We start from the raw sequence: 21,877 nt of genomic DNA, 5'->3' as shown, positions 1-21,877 counted from the left end.
AGCGCTGATGTCATGTATAGCATGTTACTGTACAACCATTGTGTTTATCAGTGCCCACATCTGCCATTTTCAACCCGTATACAGGTACGAGTGTAAAGGGCTAATTAACAGATATTGATTTAGCTTTTTGCTGTCTTGAAAATAGGCTATCTATTAGGATTACTTTGCTCTATTTTGGGGCTTGGCTGAGAACCTGGTGTCATATCATAGGGGGATTTCATACTGAGACACCAGATGGAGAACAGCAGTGAGAAAGATACAGCCAGCTCTGCACTTCTGCTACGGACAAAACCTCACCATCCACACCAGTGGATATATTACACATGCTGAAAGAGAAACTGCTATATAGGTCAATAAAGGCTACTGTATGTGGCATGGAATCAAGATCATACAAAAGTCTATACAAACCACTAGTGTAAAGAGACATCTCTGACTATGGATAGCCTAGATCAGTCCGTATGGTTGCAACTTGTGGCATTAGTTTACCATACATCATGTTGTAAAGTAGTAGAGAATAATCACAGCACAGCATTACAGAGCAAACATCACTTTCCAAACCTATTTCAGTGTTTGTAGAGTTAATATTGAATCATGTGTTAATGCTTTGACCACACTATGAGATTGAAACCCCAAGCCAACTCTGGTAACAACCGTTAAATAGATAAAACATTTATCTCACTTTCCAAGGTCAATAATCAAGTGTCAAGTCATCAACCATTTGACTCAAGGAATCTTGATTTCCGAGGCCAATCTCTGGTTGCATAAAGATAAAGTGAACTACTTGAGCATTCAGAAAACTACCATCGACTAAGGTAAACGTGGCTGAATGCAGTGGGTCATCGGATGAGAGCTCTTAGGATAATGAGCCCGATAATGAGATGGCAATAAACTGTGTGTCGGTGTGTGTGTGTCAGGCATGAATCATGGGTGTGATCAGAGGGTAATCCAGCAGTGCTGATGAGATCACACACACACACACACACACACACACACACACACACCAATGTGAGCATGTAGGCATGAATCATGCCTGCACTCACAGAGAACATGTACAATGCCTTCAGAAAGTATTGACACCCCTTGACTTTTTCCACATTTTCTTGTGCTACAGCCTGAATTTTAAATGGAGTCAATAATTATTTTGGTCACTGGCCTACACACAATAACCCATAATGTCAAAGTGTAACTATGTTTTCAGAAATGTTTACAAATTAATAAAAAAATAAAAAGCTGAAATGTCATGAGTCAATAAGTATTCAACCCCCTTGTTATGCAAGCCTAATTAATTTCAAGAGTAAACCTTTGCTTAAGAAGTCAAATAGAGTTGCATGGACTCACTGTGTGCAATAATAGTGTTTACCATGATTTTTTTAATGACTACCTCATCTCTGTACCCCACACATAGAATTATATGTAAGGTTCCTCAGTCAAGCAGTGAACTTCAAAAGCAAAGACCAGGAAGGTTTTCCAATGACTACCTCATCTCTGTACCCCACACATAGAATTACAGTGCCTTGCGAAAGTATTCGGCCCCCTTGAACTTTGCGACCTTTTGCCACATTTCAGGCTTCAAACATAAAGATATAAAACTGTATTTTTTTGTGAAGAATCAACAACAAGTGGGACACAATCATGAAGTGGAACGACATTTATTGGATATTTCAAACTTTTTTAACAAATCAAAAACTGAAAAATTGGGCGTGCAAAATTATTCAGACCCCTTAAGTTAATACTTTGTAGCGCCACCTTTTGCTGTGATTACAGCTGTAAGTCGCTTGGGGTATGTCTCTATCAGTTTTGCACATCGAGAGACTGACATTTTTTCCCATTCCTCCTTTCAAAACAGCTCGAGCTCAGTGAGGTTGGATGGAGAGCATTTGTGAACAGCAGTTTTCAGTTCTTTCCACAGATTCTCGATTGGATTCAGGTCTGAACTTTGACTTGGCCATTCTAAAACCTGGATATGTTTATTTTTGAACCATTCCATTGTAGATTTTGCTTTATGTTTTGGATCATTGTCTTGTTGGAAGACAAATCTCCGTCCCAGTCTCAGGTCTTTTGCAGACTCCATCAGGTTTTCTTCCAGAATGGTCCTGTATTTGGCTCCATCCATCTTCCCATCAATTTTAACCATCTTCCCTGTCCCTGCTGAAGAAAAGCAGGCCCAAACCATGATGCTGCCACCACCATGTTTGACAGTGGGGATGGTGTGTTCAGGGTGTTGCTTTTACGCCAAACATAACGTTTGCATTGTTGCCAAGAAGTTCAATTTTGGTTTCATCTGACCAGAGCACCTTCTTCCACATGTTTGGTGTGTCTCCCAGGTGGCTTGTGGCAAACTTTAAACAACACTTTTTATGAATATCTTTAAGAAATGGCTTTCTTCTTGCCACTCTTCCATAAAGGCCAGATTTGTGCAATATACGACTGATTGTTGTCCTATGGACAGAGTCTCCCACCTCAGCTGTAGATCTCTGCAGTTCATCCAGAGTGATCATGGGCCTCTTGGCTGCATCTCTGATCAGTCTTCTCCTTGTATGAGCTGAAAGTTTAGAGGGACGGCCAGGTATTGGTAGATTTGCAGTGGTCTGATACTCCTTCCATTTCAATATTATCGCTTGCACAGTGCTCCTTGGGATGTTTAAAGCTTGGGAAATCTTTTTGTATCCAAATCCGGCTTTAAACTTCTTCACAACAGTATCTCGGACCTGCCTGGTGTGTTCCTTGTTCTTCATGATGCTCTCTGCGCTTTTGACGGACCTCTGAGACTATCACAGTGCAGGTGCATTTATACGGAGACTTGATTACACACAGGTGGATTGTATTTATCATCATTAGTCATTTAGGTCAACATTGGATCATTCAGAGATCCTCACTGAACTTCTGGAGAGAGATTGCTGCACTGAAAGTAAAGGGGCTGAATAATTTTGCACGCCCAATTTTTCAGTTTTTGATTTGTTAAAAAAGTTTGAAATATCCAATAAATGTCGTTCCACTTCATGATTGTGTCCCACTTGTTGTTGATTCTTCACAAAAAAATACAGTTTTATATCTTTATGTTTGAAGCCTGAAATGTGGCAAAAGGTCGCAAAGTTCAAGGGGGCCGAATACTTTCGCAAGGCACTGTATATGTAAGGTTCCTCAGTCAAGCAGTGAACTTCAAAAGCAAAGACAAGGAAGGTTTTCCAATGCCTAGCAAAGGGTACCTATTGGTAGATGGGTAAAAATTAAAAAGAGATTGAACAGACATTGAACATCCTTTTGAGCATGGTGAAATTATTAGTTGCACTTTGGATGGTGTCTCAACACACCCAGTCACTACAAAGATACAGCCATCCTTCCTAACTCAGCTGCCAGAGAGGAAAGAAACCGCTCAGGGATTTCACCATGAGGCCAATGGGGACTGTAAAACAGTTTGAGTTTAATGGATGTGATAGAAAAAAACTGAGGATGGATCAATAACATTGTTTACTCAGCAAAAATGTAAATGCAACATGTAATAATGTCAACGCTTTTACTGAGTTACAGTTCATATAAGGAAATCAGTCAACTGAAATAAATGCATTAGGCCCTAGTGTATGTATTTCACATGACTGGAAAGAGGCACAGCCATGGGTGGGCTTGGGAGGGCTTAGGCCCACCCACTTGAGAGCCAGGCCCACCCACTGGGGAGCCAGGCACAGCCTATCAGAATGAGTTTTTCCACACAAAAGTACTTTATTATAAACAGAAACACTCCTCAACACCCAGCATAGTGGCCTTTTATTGTCCCCAGCAAGGTGCATCTATGTAATGCCCATGCTGTTAAATCAGCTTCTTGATATGCCACACTTGTCAGGTGGATGGATTATCTTGGCAAAGGAGAAATGCTCACTAACAGGGATGTAAACAAATGTGTGTGCAAAATTTTTGATAAATAAGCTTTTGTGCGTATGGAACATTCTGTGATCTTTTAATTCAGCTCATGAAATATGGGACCAACACTTTACATGTTGCGTTTATATTTTTGCTCAGTATAGTTACTCCACAATACTAAGCTAATTGACAGCATGAAAATAAGTTAGCCTGTACAGAATAAATAATATTCCAAAATATGCATCCTGGGTGCAACAAGGCACTAAAGTAATACTGCAAAAAACGTGGCAGAGCAATTAACGTTTTGTCCTGAATACAAAGTGTTACTGTATGTTTTGTGCAAATCCAATAAAAAAAATACTGAGTACCACTCTCCATATCTTCAAGCATAGTGGTGGCTGAATCATTTTATGAGTATGCTTGTAATCGTTAAGGACTGGGGAGTTTTTCAAGATAAAGAAAGAAATGGAATGGAGCTGCAGGCAAAATTCTGGAGGAAAACCTGGTTCAGTCCGCTTTCCACCAGACATTGGGAGATTAATTCACCTTTCAGCGGGACAATAACCTAAAACACAAGGACAAATCTACACTGGAGTTGCTTACCAAGAAGACAGTGAATGTTCCTGACTGGCTGAATTACAGTTTTGACTTAAATCTTCTTGAGAATCTATGTCAAGACCTGAAAATGGTTGTCTAGCAATGAACAACAACCAATTTGACAGAGCTTGAATATTTTTTTTTTAATAAATGGGCAAATGTTACACAATCCAGGTGTGCAAAGCTGTTAAGCCTTGTACACACTGCAGGTTTTAATGCTCACTCAGTTTGGTTTTTCAAATCCGTTTTGGAATACTGACTGTCCAAATAGCAAGTTTACAAGTGACCAAATCGGATGTGTGTACAGACAGCACTGCAAAAATTTGCTGACATGGCTACGGTAGTTGTCTTAGTAACAATGGGTGTGTGCCAGGCCTGGAATTTCATGTTGGCCTTCAAGAGGTGCCCAATCTGCCAGGGCACCAAGGCCATTAACCAAAATAGCCAATGAAATTGATTTGAAAAACTAAAAAACAGTAGCTATTCTGTTAAGAAAGAAAAGTGCATGTAAATGTACATAAATAATTAGACTAGTGTAGTTGTGCACACACGCACACACACACACACACACTTAGACTAAACGCCAGTCATCTTTGACCAATATAATGCAGGATCATTATTCATATCTAAAGGCTTGATTCTGTCGACATACTTGAGGCACTGGTGGAGAAAGGCCACTGCCTGTTGAAAGACAGATATGAGTTTATGCAACATCACACACCTCACAAGTGGAGGCAGTCAATATTTTGAAACTATTAAACCATAAACATAATTGTTTAAAACCTGGAAGTTTTTTTGTCATTTTATGAGGAATGTTGTACGATCTTCCGACCGAATGTTAAGGGGATTATTTGATAAACACTTCCTCATATGACAACTTTCTTTCATCGTCCAGCTGCCAAAGACAAATCTAGTCATATTAACAACACATTTCTGAAGGATATTTTATTTTTATTTTTTATATGAAAGCGCCCGCAGTCACTCTTATAGCCTACTGCCGTGTGCGCATTGCTGCACTTATAATGTGAAGAATAGGCCTAATAGTTTATTAACATTTTAAGCTTAACATTCTGATCTGTTGCATCAGCCTAATTTATTTTAAATGTTTTTTTGTTGTAGGCTACAGTGGTTGTATTAATTTGGGATCTATCGCATCCCACAACTGTTTGAGAGTATGTTTGGAAGATTTATTTATCTTACAGAAGGTCAAGCTAACCAATAGAATAGGTAAACTTGTGTACTATGAGGGATTGTTGATTGACTTAGGCTAGTGCTTTTGCTGTTCGTTAGGCCTACTCATCTTGTTGGCTGAAGAAAAGTCAATGTCAACAGTTCTTCTAACATCATTTAGCACCTCGGAATTCAATAAGGACCCCGATGTGTGTCTGTCCTCTTTTAGCCTACTTCGGAGCTGCGATGCCTGTGAGAAGGACCCAATCATGTGACAGGCATTGGCTAATTGAGCAATAAGGTCCGGGGGGGTGTGGTATATTGCCAATATACCACGACTAAGGGCTGTTCTTATGCAAGATGCAACACGGAGTGCTTGGACATAGCCCTTAGCTGTGGTATATTGGCAATATACCATAAACCCCCGAGGTGCCTTACTTCTATTATAAACTGTTTACAAACGTAATTAGAACAGTAAAAAGTCATTTTTGGTCATACACGTGGTATACGGTCTGATATACCATGGCTTTCAGCCAATCAGCAGCATTCAGGGCTTGAACCACCCAGTTTATAATCAGAATTTAGATATCTGAGAGAGCGATATGAGTGAGAAGAGCTTCGGAGTAAGGCAATTGGCAGCAGTGAGAAGAGAATTATTATATTCAGCCCAAGGACACAACGGCCACTCTGGCTGCAAAGCATGGATTTCTTGGGGGTGAATTACGGCCACACATGGGGGCATAGAACGCTGTTGTCACTGTCGCCTGTAAATTTGAGTCCTGGTGTGTGCACAATGTTGTAGGCTGACTGGTGGTGGTGCTCGTGCTTCCGATCATTCAAAAGTTACGTAGCAAGATATGGTGACAACAATGCCTGCCATGGAGGTTTCCCAGTTACTTTGAATGTTCAAAATCATAGTGTAAGAACACTTCTAAAGCCTCAAAGGATAAGTTGATCCAACTTTCAAAATGAGTCCTTGCCTAGCCACAGCAGTCAACTAGCTAGCTAGCCGTTTAGCTTTCTAGCACATTAACTCATTTGTTTGTAAACGATTAACAAGCTAGTTAGCTACAACAAGTTATGGTCAAAACTGTCAACAGAGTAGCTAGCAAGCAACAAGATATGCCAAATAACAGTATAAATGTCACGTTCTGACCTTAGTTCCTTTGTTTTGTCTTTGTTTTAGTATGGTCAGGGCGTGAGTTGGGTGGGCAGTCTATGTGTGTTTTTCTATGTTGGGGTTTTTTGAGTTTGGCCTAGTATGGTTCTCAATCAGAGGCAGCTGTCAATCGATGCCCCTGATTGAGAATCATACTTAGGTAGCCTGGGTTTCACTTTTGAGTTGTGGGTGTTTGTTTCCGTGTGTGTGTTTGGGCCACACGGTACTGTTTCGTTTTTTGTAAATTCACGTCATCGTTTATTGTTTTGATTCAGTGTTCAGTGCTTTCTTTATTAAAATCATCATGAACACTTACCACGCTGCGCTTTGGTCCGATCCTTACTCCTCCTCAGACGAAGAGGAGGAAATCCATTACAATAAAAACCACTTGAGGGGAAATAAATCAGATTTGACTGTTCAGACAAGACGCATGGCAAGGAATCAGATTTGTACGTGGCTTGAAATATCTGATTCCATGTGCTTTTTGGCTGTTCAGACTGCAGGAAAAAATAACAGATTTTAATCAGATATGCAAATAAATACGATTTGAGTCAAAACTGCCAATGTGAACAAGGCTTTAGAGACATACCCAGAAAGACAAATCGCTGTAATCACTGCCAAAAGTGTGTCACGCCCTGGTCGAAGTATTTTGTGTTTATTTTCATTTATTTGGTCAGGCCAGGGTGTGGCATGGGTTTTTGTATGTGGTGTGTTGGGATTGTAGCTTAGTGGGGTGTTCTAGTGAAGTCTATGGCTGTCTGAAGTGGTTCTCAAATCAGAGGCAGGTGTTTGTCGTTGTCTCTGATTGGGAACCATATTTAGGCAGCCATATTCTTTGGGTGTTTTGTGGGTGATTGTCCTTAGTGTCGTTGTTCCTGTCTCAGTGTTAGTTTACACAAGTATAGGCTGTTTCGTTTTTTGTTACATTATTTGTTTTGTAGTGTTTATAATTGATTCGTGGTTTACATTTGTATATTAAACATGGATCGCAATCTACACGCTGCATTTTGGTCCGACTCTCCTTCACCACAAGAAAACCGTTACAAAGTGCTTCTACAAGGTATTGACTCAGGGGGGTATGTAAATGATATACATCTGCATTTCATTTTCAATACATTGGCAAAAAGGTCTAAAAACATGTTGTCACTGTCATTATGGGGTATTATTGAGTGTAGATGGGTGAGAAAAAAAATCTGAAAAATGTGGAATAAGTCAATTCTTTCTGAAGGCACTGTATCTATCTCAATTACCTCATACCCCTGCACATCGAATCTGTACTGGTACCCCGTTTATAGAGCCAAGTTATCGTTGCTCATTGTGTATTTATTACTACGTCTTATTATTTCTCTATTTTCTTTCTCTCTGCATTGTTGTGAAGGGCCTCTAAGTAAGCCTTTCACTGTTAGTCTACACCTGTTGTTTACAAAGCATGTGACGAATAAAATCTAATCAGAAAGGTATCGTCGTCTGGGTTAGGGATTTTCTTGTCCCATCGCGCACTAGCGACTCCTGTGCCGGGCGCAATACACGCTGACACAGTGGCCAGGTGTACAGTGTTTCCTCCGACACATTGGTGTGCGGCTTGGCTGGGCTGTGTTTCGGAAGGATGCACGGCTCTCGACTTTCGCCTCTCCCGAGTCCATATGGGAGTTGCAGCGATGGGACGGGACAAGACTAACAACCAATTGGATACCATGAAATTGGGGAGGAAAAAAAAGTAGAAAAATAAAAGGTATCCAAATCAAAGAGGAATGAGAAGTGCGTTTTAGTCCAATACTGTTGGAAAGTCCCTTTGACAGTGATGTACCGTCCTCATTGTTTAATCTGTTGGTGGCTGCTGCATATGTCCCATGTCTCCATTGACAGTGATGTACCGTCCTCATTGTTTAATCTGTTGGTGGCCGCTGCATATGTCCCATGTCTCCATTGACAGTGTTAATCTGCCTTTACAGCCCTGGCCAGATGCTGGCTGCAGCCAACGGGGTAACATCATTCCCGTATAGTGATTAGCTTCCCCCTAACTTGCCAAACAAAATACCAGATAATGAACAGGGGTGTGAATAAACTCAAAATGCCACAGAAAGCAATCTGCAAACCCAGGGATTAAGTTTCTTCTCAGGGGGATAATGATATGCAGCTTATTTCCCCCCCCAAACACAATGCTGTTTACTGAGTGTGGAGGGATATGGAGTTGGGTAATGAGTGTTGGGTGAGGGGGCATGGGATTCTATTCAACCAGGGATGGCAATGTATTCTCTGCTATACACAGCGCTGGCTGACGCACAAACACACACACGCTCTCCCCCTCTCACGCACACACTCAATATTTCTACTAACACAGGAGAAAATGTAGCATTCACTCGCCACTCAGCAGCTGATGTACGATGAACAAAAATATAAAAACGCAATGTAAAGTGTTGGTCCCATGTTTCATGAGCTGAAATAAAAGATTCCAGAAATGTTCCATACGCACAAAAAGCTTTTTTTTTTTTTTTTTTTACATCCTGTTAAGCATTTCTCCTTTGCCAAGATAATCCATCCACCTGACAGGTGTGGAATATCAAAAAGCTGATTAAACAGCATGATCATTACACAGGTGCAACTTGTGCTTGGGACAATAAAAGGTCACTATAAAATGTGCAGTTTTGTCACACAACACCACAGATGTCTCAAGTTTAGAGGGAGCGTGCAATTGGCATGCTGACCTCAGGAATGTCCACCAGAGATGTTGCCAGGTAATTGAACGCTAACTTCTCTACCATTAGCCACCTTCAACGTTGTTTTATAGAATTTGGTAGTATATCCAACCGCAGATCACGTGTATGGCGTTGTGTGGGCGAGCGATTTGCTGATGTCAACGTTGTGAACAGAGTGCCCCATAGTGGAGGTGGGGTTATGGTGTGAGCAGGCATAAGCTACGGACAACGAACACAATTGCAATTTATCGATGCTGATTTGAATGCACAGAGATACCGTGACGAGATCCTGAGGCCCATTGTGCCATTCATTCACCTCCATCACCTCATGTTTCAGTATGATAATGCATGAACCCATCTCACAAGGACCTTCCTTGGCCTGCATACTCATCAGACATGTCACCTAATGAGCATGTTTGGGATGCTCTGGATCGACTTGTACAACAGCTTGTTCCAGTTCCCGACAATATCCAGAAACTTTGCACAGCCATTGAAGAGGAGTGGGACAACATTCCACAGGCCACAATCAACTCTATGCAAAGAAGATATGTCACACTACATGAGGCAAATGGTCGTCACACCAGATACTGACTGGTTTTCTGATCCACGCCCCTACCTTTTTCTTGAGGTATCTGTGACCAATAGATGCATATCTGTATAGATTAGGGCCTAATGAATGTGTTTCAATTGAACTGTAACTCAGTAAAATCGCTGATATTTTTGCATTTATATTTTTGTTCAGTATATAATCTCTTAATATTTGCAAATGCCCTTCAAGGTCAGAACGTAATTCCATACAAGGCATCCACATACTAACATGGTCTACATGAGTGCATGAAGTAAGATAATAACTTACATGCTGACCAAACCACTAGCGTGACGTGCACGAGCGTTGCAAAATAAATGTACACATACATGTTACTCAATCATTAAATCCAAACTGCCCACGAGCGTCTACGTAGCCAGGTGCTAAAATAAAACGTGGTTCTTGACGAGCTGCAAGTCCCGCCTCTACCATCTCCTCATTGGTTTATAGGAGCATACCCACGTGGGTGATTGAAAGATGAACAGGGGTCCACACTCCAGTTGGTGGTGGTGATGCACCTGAAAGTTGGTTGCCAACCGCCATATAAAGCCCAAAGAAGAATAAGAAGCCTGAAGGAGGAGAGATTACTGGAAACTAACACGGTTTTACCTTTTATCTGTGGATTAATTGTAGAATTAGAGGACCTTGTGCATTTCAGGTAAAATGTTTAATGCTTATAGACCTGTCCCCAAATTAATATAGTTGGTTCAGAGTTTGTTTTGGTATTTTAACCTGCGTGTCCTAATCGCATCTGGTGTGGATGGACAAAATCAACATGCGCACGTTGGTGCGTGCCCGGTCTAGTCAGCATGTTAGAATTTTGGGAGGAGGACATTTTTGGAGGAGGACTGACTCTCTTGCACTGGACTCTACCCACACATATACTACACCGACACTCCAATACACACAAAACATATACACACATGCATAGACGCCACACGTTGCTACTCTGCCTATTATCTGTTTATTATCTATCCTGATTGCCTATTCACTTTTACCTCTACCTACATGTACATATTACATCAATCACCTCAACTATCTCATACCCCTGTTAATTGATTCGGTACCGGTACTCCTTGTATAAAGTCTCGTTATTGTTATTTTATTGTGTTACTATTTCCTTTTTGTTATTTAGCAAATGTTCTTACTTTTGAAGTCTGCATTGCTGGGAAAGAGCCTGTAAGTCAGCATTTCACAGTAAAGTCTACGCCTGTTATATTCGGCACGTGTGACAAATAAACTTTGATTTGTCATTTAGACCTTTTACATTTCAACTTTTCATAAACCCAAATAAAAAGAAGCAACCCAGGCATTAAAAATAACTAACAAACACAATCATAGGCTATACAGCATCTATACGCTCCCCCTACTCTGAAAACATCCCAAAACATGACAGGGACCATGTCCATAAAGTCCCTGTGCTACCTAGAGAACCAAAACATTGATGGTTTCACGGCCTTCCTGTGTCAGGAACCAGATATTCCATTGGCCCTGTGGTCGAAGCCTGGCGGCCGCATTAAACACAGCTGCCAGCAGGTCAAACCCGTAAAGTGGGGCTCCTAATTGCGCGGGGGGGGGGGCTAAAAACAGTTGCTACACCACCGCACCTTATCCCACATAATGGTTAGGCCTGGAAAGTGACTAGTAACTACACTTTCTCCATCAGACACGAACATCTCTTTCAGTCACTCACAACCGACAGCGTTTAACCTCCCATTCTCTCTGGTGCCTGTGCTAATCTACAGAGGGAAGGTGTCAAGATGTGAATGTCAGTAATAAACTTCTAAATGATTTCTATGGGTCAATAAAGGCGCCCAGCCCTGAAACCTGATATAGGAAGGAGATATGACAGCCCAATGTGATGAATAATAAATATGGATGCATTAATAAAGGGGTGTGATTACTGCTCAGGGGAGGTGATACCCTGATGATACCCCTTAAGGCAAAGTGACAGAGAGAGCCAAGGTCAACACTTAGGGAGAGTTGGAATCCCTACCTGGACGAAGCATTAAAAGCATTGTGATACCTCGCTGTGGTTCTAGCGTCAGAAGAGGTCTGTAGGTTTGACAGTTATCTTGCTGAAGAGTAAAGACACAGGGACGGTGTCGCAGTTAGGATCAGTCTCTTCAAATCCTAACCATAATGAGGGGGCACCCTGATGTCAAGCCATTCAGGCCCAGTGACTGCTCTAAGCAGGAGAGGTAAATGCAAGAAGATTGAGTTATCATGAGCAGCACTGCCCTCTGCAGCATAACCACGCTTACTACACCAATAATTAATTAATTTCCCCCTATCTTCATGTTGAAAGTCTTTTCCCAGGAAGATTATATTGATTTTCAATGGTTCAACTTTTACACAGCACCACAACACTTCTTAGGTTTCTGTGTATTACCAACTAGACATTGTATAAGTGTTGGAGGTGCCAGCTGACAACACGGTTGTCTTATCTCCAGACTCCACCATTCATTGCACACTCATTCCTTCATCGTTGGCAGTAAACATCCAGTAACTCAGAGGCTAAGCAGTCAGCTGAGAGTATCGCAGTTGCAGACTGGCTTTTGACTAGAAACAACTATTTTGGCCATTGGGTGGCTCACAAAATAATTCAAAAGGCAACATATCAGGAATCCATCAAATGCTACCACCAGCATTATGCAGTACGCACTCAACACCAACAGCAGTCCACTCACTGTGTTGGCCAGCTCCAGGTAGTTTCCCTCCAGGGGAGCACAGCGGGTGCTGGTCTGGGCCAGGAGTTTATGAAGAGCAGCCTGCTGTTCTAGGACAGTCCCAGGCTGTTCTAGGAGCTTCTGGAGGATGGCTGGCTGCTGCTGGGTCTGTGTCTGCTGAGGCTGGATGTCTGAACTCTGAAGGTCCCGGGCCCCAGAGTAGTACTCCCAGCTGTCTCTGGCTCCTGACAAGGCCCCTAGGGGACACATTATAACTCGATAACTAACAGGTAGTAAACTTAGAAATAACAGGTAATAACTCATAACTAATAAGCAGTGTGAAGGTTTGGCACTCCCAAACAAATATGTGGGTTTAGCAACAGAGCTAAAAACTCTAGCCTCAGTCATGCAGGTTGTTATGGTTGTTTCATTTTAGCACTTTGGTGTCAGTTGTTTATGGCCAATAATGACTGTGTAATAAGGGTTAGTGGTTGTTTGCAGTTAGTTGTTGAATGTTGGGTGTTAGATTTAGTTGTTTGGTGTTGCCTGTTCTTAGCTGGTTTTATGCTAGTAGGCAGCTATGATTAATTGGCATCTCTTGTTTAACAATGTAACTCAAAATTCTGGCTAATCTTGATTGGCTATCCCCAAACTCACCCCTGCTAATCTTGCTACTGGTTGGCCAGGAGGTGATGTGTTCCCTGAGCTTCCTAGTGTCAGAGTCCTGGGAGCATTGGGAGATCTCGCCCTCTTCCTTACGGATCTCATTGACCAGCTGCATGCGGCAGCGGGTGAAGTCCTCAAAGGAGATCTTGCCTCGCTCGTCTGCTCCCAGCTGGTCCATGATCTCTGCCACAGACCCCTCCATGTTTAGCTGTCTACACACCATCAGCAGGTCATTCCTAACAGGAGAGAAGGAGGTTTTTAGGAAGATGGAAAAGTTGCAGGAGAGAGGGAAGGAGATACAGGCAAGAGGAAAAGTATGGTGATAAGCAAAGAAACAGGGAGAAATAAGGAGGGACATGGTGAAGGAGAGGCAGAGGTAAAAGGAGAGAGAGAGGGGGGGGGGGGAGAAGGACAGGGAGAGGAAGATAACTGTTTTCAATTGAAGAGTGGTGTACAAGTTGCAGCACTAAGTTGAATTGCTGATACATTAGCCAGGGCAGCAGCCTGAGGAATTGTCTTCACTTCTCAAAATAATGAAAATAAATAAATAAATATTAGGACAGGTTTGGAGGGGGAAAAATAGGTTTCCTATATGAAGTGGAAAGGCATACAATTACAGCAAAAGATATTCCCCTATACATGGAAATTGAACATTATGCCCCTCCAGCTGTAGTTATTCAGCACAATGGATATCTTATTCGTCAGTTTCATGTCTAACAGCTGGAATGCATGGAGAATATAGCCAAAGCATACATTTTCACAGAACAGGTTCCATTTATCATCTTTGATGCCTTACAGGGGCAACCAATCCATTTAGCAGTGTGTTCTATGCCACAAATATACATAAAAACATGCATCTCAAATGACTAAGCAAACCATGGGCTTTTCTGTAACAAAAGAGAGGGCTGAAAAAGATGTGTTTGAGTTTAATCAAAAGTAACCAATGCTCTTAAGCTCTCCTCTCCTGCATGTTTTAATTTTGCTCACCGCTCTCTCTGCTTGTGTATAGCCTGAAGCATGCCTACTTTACTGCCAAGAAAGAACATTCAACACTTCAGAGTTCATGAGCATTTTATAATTACAGACCACCACTATGATTATAACTCATATCGCTGTGTAAACTGTAACTTAATAACACCATAACTCACACTCACAAGAATATGTTAGGACAGGAATAGGCCTTGATTCCCTATTCCGAGGTATGGACAAATGTTTAGGTTCTCTGTGCTCAGGAGTCTTCTCCATGATCTTGCCTGGCTCATGCCACTTTTCTGCAGCCTGCACATGAAATGTAAAAGGTCTTTGGATGCTGCATCAAATCCAGTTGCTGTGATCTAAGTTGGAGTGTTGGTGTTTATTTACACTATGCAGTAGCCCTCCTTAATGAGCATGTGTGAAAGCAGTTCTGACTCAGTGCATAAGCTTTTAGAACATACGCAATGTCCATACATTTTTTTTGCAACAAGCTACAAACTGAATGGTTATGATTATGATACACATAATAGGAAGTATGTTATTCGCCAACAGTTTCTTCTAGTCTGCAGTTAGTAACGTTATATGAGTATGATTGTCTGGAGACTAGTTAGCTAGCTACATTCTTAGTTTCAACTAAATACACTGTTGCAACATTTTCATTGTCAAATTACATTTGAGTTGCTTTCAAAAACTCAAGCCAACACTTCCATGGAATGCAGATGTTTTTCGATAGTTTGCCCTTGCCAGTTATCGAGACTGGGCATGGTTCGATGTCTTCGAATCAAAATCCGAGGACTTGTTCGCTACGGAAGTCACTGGCAATTTGCTCACATTACAAAACTAACTAAACAAGTGATCATATTTCCAGATCGTATATACATGTCTGGGAAAATCTGTTAATTTGCATTTGGTAGCCTTCAATTCTAACCCCACCGTGTCGTTGATAAAATAGACTTACCTGTTGATGTATCCATCACCGTCACCGTCGCAAGTCTGAAACAACCGCCTCATCCTCTCCTCTTCGCCGGTGCTAGATGTGTCACTACTGCCGCTACTCACACTCACCTCCACCGCCGCCATGATCTTCCCTGAATACCGTAACTAGTGTGCTAGGCTACTACCCCTCCAAGTATTCATTCTCAACGAAGTAACTGCCTCATCATCACACTTCCCGTAAGTGTCGACTACTACCCGACATCGGATTGAATATAATCAAATATAAACTTCGGTTCAGGTCACATCTGCAAAAAGGAGGGTGCAGCACGTGCCGTAAAAGTTAACCCCGAAAGTCGCGAATAGGGAGGCGTTAAAAAGCTTTGGGTAAACTGCTGTGGAGTGAGTGTCGACCGAAACTCAGTGGGACATATGTGAAGCTAGCCACAATAAGGATTAGCCACAATAGCGGAATTTGCGGCTAGCCTTCAAAATAAAACTCCCTAATTGAAAGATGAAAATGGATGCAAATAGTGGAATTATGACATATTTGAATGAGTTAATAATAAACCATTTTGGAATGTTATATAAATTAAACAAAAAACAATAATGACTTAATTTGACAAACAAATCTGTAGAAATCGCACTATGGATGTATTCAACTTCAGAATTGCATTGGGGGCATACTTATATTTCACTGTGCAGCCTTACTTATGGATTGAAATGGCATATCAGTCTACTCAGTGACACCCACAGAACACAACTGTGAAGAGTTACACAAATATTAGCGTCCTAGCTCTTATTACAGGACTTTAACTGTGGGAAATCACCTCCCCAGGCAGCCTATTGTGCGTAATGACATTCATATTTCCCTGTACAGCCTTGTCTATGGATTGTGGATCAAAGAAATGGGGTATCAGTCTACACAGTGACACCCACAGAAAACAGCTGTGGAGAGTTTACACAAATACTAGCATCGTAGCTCTTGTTACAGAACACTGAAATCCATGTGAAATGAGCCACATTAAGCCTACAAGTCAACCTACTATGTGTATTGGACATTCATTTTCTCTGTAAATCAAATCCAATTGTATTGGTCACATACACATGGTTAGCAGATGTTAATGCGAGTGTAGCGAAATGCTGGTGCTTCTAGTTCCAACAACGCAGTAATATCTAACAAGTATTCTAACAAATTCAAACTACCTTATACACACAAATGTAAGGGATGTACATGTAAATATATGGATGAGCGATGGCCGTGCGGCATAGGCAAGATGCAGTAGATGGTATAGAGCAGTATATACATATGAAATGAGTGATGTAGGATATGTAAACAATATTAAAGTGGTGTTATTTAAGGTGACTAGTGATACCTTTAATTCAAGTGGCCTGAGATTTGAGTCTGTATGTTGACAGCAGCCTCTCTATGTTAGTGATGGCTGTTTAACAGTCTGATGACCTTGAGATAGAAGCTGTTTTTCAGTCTCTCGGTCCCAGCTTTGATGCACCTGTTCTGACCTTTCCTTCTGGATGATAGCAGTGGGTGAGTGCATAAAAGGGCTGGACTTTCGACAGTCTAGCAGAGAAAGGCACTTTTGTCCTGGGCAGCATGAAAACTGTGTGAGTATGCACAAGGACTGCACATTTGTATTTGATATTTAAATATAGAAAATTGATTCTATGGGTTTAAACCAACATTGATAGCCGAGATATTCTTTTAAACAGAGGCTCCTCAATAAAGTTCACCACATGTTGTTGCAAAATAACAAAGCACTTCATTGATGAAACATGCATTTCTTTGATGAAACATGAATACCTGAAGTAATAAGTAATAATGTATGTTGGCTGTGAGCTATTTACAGCAAGGGTTCTCAAAGTGGGGAACACTACTCTAGGGGCCACGGCCAAATCTAAAAATATAAATGTTTTAATAATATATTTTTTTAAACAATTGTACATCATCATCATTTTAAATTAATATTTCTAACAACAACAGATGAAACAAATGTTGGCCAAGGGATCCCCAGAATAAGTTTAAAGTGTGGAAAACAATAAAATGTCATATTATTAATCTACAATTGATGTTCTTAACCCTGAGTAACATGTGCCTGGGAGGCTCACAGGGATATCGATATCCACAGTACTCCACCAATTATACATTTTGCAACTCAATACTTCTTGTATTCCCCAAAAATCGTCTATCTGCCTCATGGAAAATTGTGTAGAATTGCAGGATATAAGCGTCAAAGCTGCAACAACAAAAATTCTCTATGTCCCATGACAAAATGTGTATAATTAGAATAAAGTCATTTTAGCAGACACTCTAATCCAGAGGTACTTACAGCAGCAATTAGGGTTAAGTGCCATGCTGAAAGGCACATCGACATATTTTTCACCTAGTCGGCTAAGGGGATTCGATCCAGTGACTTTTTGTTTACTGGCCCAATGCTCTTAACTGGTAGGCTACCTGCCGTGGTTAAAATTAAGTAGAGAATTGGGGCTTTAAAGTGTTCCTTCCCAGGGCCGAGACGTGGTTTTACCAGCCAAGCACTGCCAAAGTCATTGTATGCTAGTTTTTTATGTCACTCAAGTTGTGTTCTGATTATGAGGGGGTCCAGAAGTAGTTGGTGGATGGGAGGATGGATCTTTCCCCCTTTTGTACTCTACTCTGCCTTTCACTGACCACTCAGCTCCTGGTTTTACTGCTGAAAGTCTACTGACAAGGTAGTGAGCCTGGGTGTCTGCGTGACTTTGCATTTAGCCCACTGAGCTGACTCCTAGGCACCTTCTGTTCAAGGCATCACATCTCAGACAAGGTCCCACCACGTAGTTCACCAAACAACCTCTGCTTTCATTCTTCCACCTCCTACCTTTGTGCTGTGACTCAGATCAGACAGATTATGTCTACATCAACAATTGCTAGTATTTAAGCAAGGTTAAAGGGCAATTCCGGCAATTTTCAACCTCATATTCATTATCTCCACCACCAAACCAGTGTATAAACATGTGAAAATAGCATGTTTCTATGATCTGTGGTTAAAAATATATGAAGGAAGGTCCTAAAAAATACTTCTGTGACATTACAGGGTAGGATTAAAAAGTAAAACAAACCTGCAATGAGTTTCTAGCTCCACACGTCACTGCGAATCTCATGGTGTTTGAAAACCACTGTTATTCAAATGTTTAAACTTTTGATGATGTCATCGAGTCTAACTTTTTAACTTAATATTATTGTAGAAATGTGCCGTTTTCACATAAGACTGGTATTATGCTGGAGATAATAAAAATGAGGTTGAAAAGTGGTGGAAGTGGCCTTTAAAGTGGGATGAGTGTGGTGGATAGGAGCTATATTATAGCACAATTGATTCTCCACACATTTTTAAAAAACAAAGTAGACATAACTTCAGGGATGTTTTTCCACATGCTCAGGGTTTTGACATCAATTGACAGTAAAAGCTTCTTTACAGATTTCTTATTGTTTCAATTAATACAAAAATAACACCTCATGACAGTTGTACACTCAAGTATTCTGCTGTTAGAAAAGGTATAATCAACAGTATGCCTACAGCATATGTCCAGGAGGGGGGGCCCTTATCTAAGTTTTAAAAGGATATAATAGGATAAGCCAGAAGAGCAGGGAATGAAGGAAGGGGTGGTTGTATACCTTTTACACAATTTCACACTAGAGTCCTCTGGGAAACACTGACCAAAACTTGGGGATCTATGGGTAGCATTTGTTACGCCACCTATTCAGTACTATCTAAACCTTTCAGATCAACACATGAGCTTAGAAGTAGGGGGGGCACTCTTTTCACGCAACTTCAACATTAAGTGATTTTCGTAGCAGGTTAGGAGAGGCTTTTCGCTAAACCCTACTCTTTTCATAACCTCTGTATCATAATAACCTGCTACGCTCATTCTCCCAACCTGCTGCATACGTTCTCCTATCCTGCTACGAAAAAATAACTTAGTTATCGAAATGGCGTGAGAAGTGTTTCCCTTGTACGTAGGGGTTGCTTCTGGCATTGACAGTGACATAATACAGTTTACGGACGAGACAAATCTAAGCTTGTTCTAAATTCATAACTGGAACGTTTTAGAGACGAAGTAGTGGAAGCAAAACTTACTGGGACGCACCCCTAGCGGTGTCTGTGACGTTTCATCAATGCAGTGTTTGCGAACTTCTGCAGGCGCACGAGCGGGAATCTGACATAACAACATGTATTACCTAGCTAGTTACACGTTACTTACAATTAAAACATTATGAGATGCACCTATAATTGACTCAATAATGGATAAAGCTCAATGACACGTTTGTTATATCTCTGTAGCTATAACTATATTAACTGGCTAACAAGCTAGCCAGCTTATTTTTTGCTTGAAGCTAGTGGCTAGCTAACTTATCTAGTTATATTTCTGAGATACTAGGTGCTGTAGTTCGCTAACGTCAGCTAAATTAACACAATTGTCACGAGCTATCTTACCTATAAATAGTAAGCTATATGGCTCAGGTGATGGCAAGCAGTTTGCAACTACTTTATATGTATACCTTTATTGAGCACCTTTTCGGTTACTGACTCAATGCTCTTACCACTAGGCTACCTTCCGCCCCCTTGTGAATAGCTCCAGATGAGAGCCATAAGTAGCTAGCATTGAATCTTTGTCAGCATCATAGTAGTCCTAGGGTCGTTCCACCTCAAACTCAAGAAAGAAGATTTCGACATCTCAGATTTTTTCTGAAATCGTTTCTGTAATTAGAAACAAATAAGGTAATTCCGACAAAAGTATTTTGTTGAAAGACAATTTGAACTAAATTAAGCTAGTAGTTTGCACCCAAATTGGCAATTTCAATGTACAGGATTCATATACTGTAGCTAATATTCAATAAATATAGTACCCAACATCCAATTTGGACCAAACATTTTCTTAACATTGATTAAGACACGAGGATGCCAAATAAATGGTCAAAAGCAAATCACGGATTACCCAAACCCCACACTAAGCCCACACCAAAGTCCAGTATACATTATCAGTTTTCTGTCTGACAAGTTGTGGGAAGCTGCGGCTAGCAGTATATTTTTCATTATACAATGTAATGTATTTTCATTCAATTTGATGATGGTTATTTACCCCTGTTCAGAGAAATTAGTCATTGATTACCGTTACATGCACACAATAATCCAATTTTTGAGGATAGTCAGATTAATGTAATAGTTTTGATTAAATCGTTTACCTGCTTTGCAAGAAGAACAATTTCCCTAATAATTCTGTTTACATGGACATATCTGAAATCAGGCTACCTGATGGGACCAATCAAAATCAAAATTCTACTACAGCGACCATGTTCGTTTTGGAAATCCTTTTTGATTCGGACATATAACATTTGTATGTGAAAACTACTTCTAAAATGCATACCTTCAGTTGTTCCCGAAACTCACTTCACTTGCGCTAGTGGGAGGCACACACAGCTGGATCTAGTACATGGGGCAGATAGTTTTAACTATGTTTTGAGGCTATACAGTGTTTGTTTACATTTACTTTGTTTACATACATTGGAGTAAAACAAGCTGATATTTTGGTTTTGATGGGGTACGACAGTTGAACTAAGCTCATGAACTAAGTTAAATTCTTAAAAAATAATTTGGTACATACACTGCTCAAAAACATAAAGGGAACACTTAAACAACACAATGTAACTCCAAGTCAATCACACTTCTGTGAAATCAAACTGTCCACTTAGGAAGCAACACTGATTGACATTAAATTTCACATGCTGTTGTGCAAATGGAAGCGACAACAGGTGGAAATTATAGGCAATTAGCAAGACACCCCCAATAAAGGAGTGGTTCTGCAGGTGGTGACCACAGACCACTTCTCAGTTCCTATGCTTCCTGGCTGATGTTTTGGTCACTTTTGAATGCTGGCGGTGCTTTCACTCTAGTGGTAGCATGAGACGGAGTCTACAACCCACACAAGTGGCTCAGTGCAGCTCATCCAGGATGGCACATCAATGCGAGATGTGGCAAGAAGGTTTGCTGTGTCTGTCAGCGTAGTGTCCAGAGCATGGAGGCGCTACCAGGAGACAGGCCAGTACATCAGGAGACGTGGAGGAGGCTGTAGGAGGTTAACAACCCAGCAGCAGGACCGCTACCTCCGCCTTTGTGCAAGGAGGAGCAGGAGGAGCACTGCCCTGCAAAATGACCTCCAGCAGGCCACAAATGTGCATGTGTAACAGTATAACTTTAGACCGTCCCCTCGCCCATACCCGGGCGCGAACCAGGGACCCTCTGCACATATCAACAACAGTCACCCACGAAGCATCGTTACCCATCGCTCCACAAAAGCCACGGCTCTTGCAGAGCAAGGGGAACTACTACTTCAAGGTCTCAGAGCAAGTGACGTCACTGATTGAAACGCAATTTAGCGCGCACCGCTAACTAAGCTAGCCGTTTCACATCAGTTACACATGTGTCTGCTCAAACAGTCAGAAACAGACACCATGAGGGTGGTATGAGGGCCCATCATCCACAGGTGGGGGTTGTGCTTACAGCCCAACACCGTGCAGGAC

General features: G+C 41.2%; 1 protein-coding gene across 3 annotated transcripts in view; it reads right to left on the bottom strand.

Moving 5' to 3' along the window:
* Positions 1 to 15,728, bottom strand: part of LOC110523629 (colorectal mutant cancer protein) — a 121,919-nt gene extending 106,191 nt beyond the window's left edge. The window contains exons 1-3 of one of the 3 annotated variants that reach the window (XM_036977297.1): positions 15,332 to 15,728; positions 13,390 to 13,634; positions 12,754 to 12,989 (exon numbers count right to left, since the gene is read on the bottom strand). In XM_036977297.1, coding sequence (XP_036833192.1) covers positions 12,754 to 12,989; positions 13,390 to 13,634; positions 15,332 to 15,453 — 603 coding nt within the window. In that variant the 5' untranslated portion in view covers positions 15,454 to 15,728. The remainder of the gene's footprint in view (positions 1 to 12,753; positions 12,990 to 13,389; positions 13,635 to 15,331) is intronic. The other 2 variants (XM_036977298.1, XM_036977296.1) reach the window with 2 other exon arrangements.
* Positions 15,729 to 21,877: the final 6,149 nt, after the last annotated feature.

Source organism: Oncorhynchus mykiss, chromosome 5 (assembly GCF_013265735.2).
Source record: "Oncorhynchus mykiss isolate Arlee chromosome 5, USDA_OmykA_1.1, whole genome shotgun sequence".
Classification (NCBI taxonomy): Eukaryota; Metazoa; Chordata; class Actinopteri; order Salmoniformes; family Salmonidae; genus Oncorhynchus; species Oncorhynchus mykiss.
The sequence above is the reverse complement of the archived record's forward strand: the minus strand, read 5'-3'. Positions and strand labels throughout refer to the sequence as shown.